Source organism: Megascapheus bottae, chromosome 22, assembly GCF_031878675.1.
Source record: "Megascapheus bottae isolate mThoBot1 chromosome 22, mThoBot2.hap1, whole genome shotgun sequence".
Classification (NCBI taxonomy): Eukaryota; Metazoa; Chordata; class Mammalia; order Rodentia; family Geomyidae; genus Megascapheus; species Megascapheus bottae.
In genome coordinates this window covers 16,705,585-16,709,683 of record NC_143530.1, presented here as the reverse complement: position 1 = coordinate 16,709,683, position 4,099 = coordinate 16,705,585, and the positions used below count along the sequence as shown (strand labels likewise).

The 4,099-nt window shown below is 38.5% G+C and overlaps 1 protein-coding gene across 1 annotated transcript; it reads left to right on the top strand.

Moving 5' to 3' along the window:
• Positions 1 to 1,435: 1,435 nt before the first annotated feature.
• Positions 1,436 to 2,338, top strand: LOC150048232 (putative vomeronasal receptor-like protein 4). The gene has a single exon (XM_090356198.1). The coding sequence runs from the start codon at positions 1,436 to 1,438 to the stop codon at positions 2,336 to 2,338; it is 903 nt and encodes a 300-aa protein (XP_090212324.1).
• Positions 2,339 to 4,099: the final 1,761 nt, after the last annotated feature.

Sequence of the window (4,099 nt, the reverse complement as noted above, 5' to 3'; positions counted from 1 at the left end):
AAATGAATATTGTACCAGTAGAAGTTTGTTTTCTATTGGCCATTCAGATGAATATTCATGAGAACACATAAACAAATGCAAATGTCTCCCTAAACGGACTTATTCTCTTAATTTTGTTTTAATGTGAAGTTTTACAATCTTAAATTTAATTATGGTATGTATTCGTAAATATTTTTTACTGTTTAACTGCAGATGCCATGTTGGATAACTTCGTTGCTAAAATAGAAGCATACAAATAGGCAAAATAGCTAAGTAAGCTTGGGAAAAGTGTATGAGATGAGATTTTAATTAGTCATAAATATGTGCCAGTGAGCTTAGAAGTGTGAGAGGTGAGCTAACGACTTGCTTGTGGGCATTATGATATTCTATGTGCCAATACTATATTTAGCTTGGAGGAGTTTAAATTACTTCAGAAATAATTATGGTAAGAAGAAATTTTCCAATTGTGAAACATTATAAAGATTGGCATGTGAAGTTTTAGATTATTTGCTCCATAATGCTATTTTGATTATAATATCCAGGGAGAAGAAACAAGAAAGGGACTTGATTTATAAAGCTGTTATATAAATCACAGTGCCAGTGATTAGAGGAAATTTGACCTACAGAGTAGGTGTTTTCTTACTGAGAAAATTCACTGGATTTGGCAGTGTTTAAAACATAGAACCAGTTAATTTTATCTTTGGTTGAACTCCATAGGACAAGTGCTTAAGTGTTCCAATGTGTTTCTGGTATTTTATTAGAAGAGTGCTCTCAGAAAATGAAGAAAAAAATGCAAGGTATGTTAGGGGGAAAAATCAATGTCAATCTGTTCCCATCACATAGAGGTTTGCTAGCACACATTGACAATTTAGTCTTCCTTATAAGGAAGTTGAATTGTTCTCATCTTCTAAACCAGGATTTACTAGGTCTTCCCATACAGGTAATGGAAAGGGGGAATGACTTCTCCAGGGAACCTACTTCACTTGATTAAATATGATTTTCTAGAGAAATTACAGTCCTTTTTGAGCCTAATAATTCTTTGAGGAGTAAATGTGTATAATGTGGTATATTTTGTTGGTGAAACGCATGAGAGCCAGATAATTTTTTAGGTATTCACATTAGAAGGAAGGAGACATCTAAGCTGATTCTCAGGAAAATGCATTAGGAATGCAGTGACTAATTTTTAGGCCTGAGAGATATAAAGAAAGACATTTAGAAAGGCACATGGCTGCACTCATATGTAATTTATACCCAAATTGTATTTATTCTTACTTCCATATAAAGGAAGCAAGAAAAGATGATATCACATGCTCCTGGGAAAGAACTGTGCATATGCACAGATTTCAGTAACTGTTCTTTTCCCTAAGCACAGACAATCCAGACACCTGAAACACGCCCTTCCACTCATTTGTGTTTCTCAAAATGTATCTCCTAGTGCTGAGCATGAAGTCCAGAGATGATGTGGAGTAACATCATTCAGAGGATAATCTACCTTTCTTTTACTGGACCTGGAATTGTGGGGAACATCCTTGTATTTGTGAGACATGTGTACACTTTTGTCACAGGTCCTGAGAGAAAACCCATAGACCTTATCCTCATCCACTTGACTTTTTCTAATGCAGTCATAATTTGCAGCACAGGGGTGAGAGACATACCCATGTTGTTTTATCTCAGAATTTTTCTAAATGATGTGGGTTGCAAACTTGTACTCTATGTGGAAAGAGTGGCTCGAGGCCTTTCTATCTGCACCACCTGCCTCCTCAGCACATTCCAGGCCATCACCATCAGTCCCAGGACGGCTCACTGGAGAAAGCTCAAGCCACGCACTGCATGGCAAGTTCTTCCCTATCTCCTTCTCTTTTGGGTTTTAAATTCTCTGATAAGCTCCAACTTGCTCCGTTACATCACAGCAACCAAAAGCATGAATGGATCAGGACATGTAATGTACTTTGGGTATTGTTATATGCTACCATCTATGCAAATAGTTAGATGGCTTTTCCTCTTGCTTATGGCTCTTCGGGATGTGTTCTTTCAGAGTCTCATGGGCTGGAGCAGTGGGTACATGGCTTTCTATTTGTATAAACATCACAAGCGAATGTTCTATCTTCATAGCTCCAGATTTGCAAGCCATTCCCGTCCAGAAATCAGAGCTACTCGAAGTACCCTTGTTCTTATGGCCGGTTTCCTTGTCTTTTATTGGGCAGATTTCATTTTATCCTTCTATGTAGGTTCCATGATGACCTTTGACAGCACAATAATAATTATTAAAATTGTGGTAGTTCTTGCTTATGCCAGTCTCAGTCCCTTTGTTCTGGTCATCAGAGATCTTCATGTTGCCCAATGTTGTTGTTCTCACTGAGAAATGCTGACATTATGTGCTCATTCTTCCATAAATACAGTATACAGATGAGCAATTGGTATGACATTGATGTTCTATCATATCAGAACATTAACCTTCATTCAGTTTTATTTTATAATAAGTTTATTTTGAGTTTAAGATATCTTCTTAAACAGTAAATTTATTTTTTTTTATTGGTCACAGGGCTTGAACTAGGCCTGGGCACTGTCCCTGAGCTCTTCAACTCAAGGCTACTGCTTACCCTTGAGCCAAGCCCCACTTCCAATTTTCTAGAGATTAAGTGGAGATAAGAGTCTCAGGTCCTTTTGTGTGGTCTGGCTTTGAACCTTGATCGTTAGATCTCAGCCTCTTGAGTAGTTAGGATTACAGGCCTGAGCCACTGCACCCAGCTATCTTAAACAATTTTGACTGGATTCTTTTGTTCCAAGAATTTAGCAAGAAAGATTAAGAGCTTCCATTTACATCCCCCTTCTCACTGAGCTCTCATTTTCTTGCTTTTGTGGGGAAAATATAGAAATTGAGTCTGTTGCCATAAATTTTTCTTTTTTGTTGTTGGTTTTGCGGTTCCTGGACCTCTAATTCAGTGAATGGATGCTGTCCTTGAACTATTTTTGCACAATGCTAGGAGTGTACTACTCCAGCCCCAGAACCACTTCCAGGTTTTTTTTTCTGAGTAGGTTATTGGGGCTAAGAGTCTCATAAACTTTCCTGCCTGTGCTTGCTTAGAACCAAGGTCTTCAGATTCCAGTCTCCTGAATATCTAGGATTACAGGTGTGACCCACCAGCTCCCAGCTTCTGCCATATATTTTAACTGCCATAGCTTATAATTCCCCAAGTTTAAGCTCATCACCAAAGCAGAACTTCCAACTATTTTCCACTGTGGTGAATCCTCAAATGGACTTCATTGATTATTCTTCAGAGAGATTTTTGACACGGGACTCATTCTAAATATGCACTAAGACTCTCAGAGAACAACATCCATAAGAACAAATTTATGAAAAAGATGTTCAGGCAATACCTGTTATCTGCATTCAATTTTCAGATGAAATGACACTGATTTGTAAGAGAAGCTAAGTCTCTACACATCAAGGGATTCGCCTGGCTCCTGCGTGGCCTTGTTTGATTCCAGAAGTGCTGAAAGTACTGATAAGAATAAATACCACCGGCCAACTGCAAACACACTAAAATCCATGAAGCATAAGTGTCAAATACATAGGGTAGCAAAGAAATATTTGCCTTCCTTCAAAAGAAGCAACCTCAGGACTCAAAAAGATGCTACAGATTAGCATTTTTTTTTGCCAGTCCAGGGCTTGAACTCAGGGCCTGGGCACTGTCCTTGGACTTTCTCAAGACTAGAGCTCTACCACTTGAGCTTCAGCACCACTTCCAGCTTTTTTCTATGTATGTAGAACTGAGGAATCAAACCTGGATCTTCGTGCTTGCTAGGCAAGCACTCTACCACTAGGCTAAACTCCTGGCCCCCAGATTAGCCTTTGATTCAACCGAACTGTCATACTAATACCATGAGTTTATCAGTTGTTAAGTTAGAGCACCAGCTTTCCATTTTTGATCACAGTCAGTACATGGTCTCTCAAGTACATCTCAGTTTTTGCTGTAGTTATAATATTTGAGGGACTTTAGGTTCATGTCCTGATTCACAGTCCTACATCTTCTCTTGATCCATGCAGAGGTGTACATGGCCCTTAGTTGTATCTCAAAACAGAAAAACAAATCCTTGCAGTCACTATATAAATCAGGAA

What these genes read in the sequence shown, in the direction of transcription:
- LOC150048232 (XM_090356198.1), top strand. Translation starts at nt 1,436, where the DNA reads ATGATGTGGAGTAACATCATTCAGAGGATAATCTACCTTTCTTTTACT.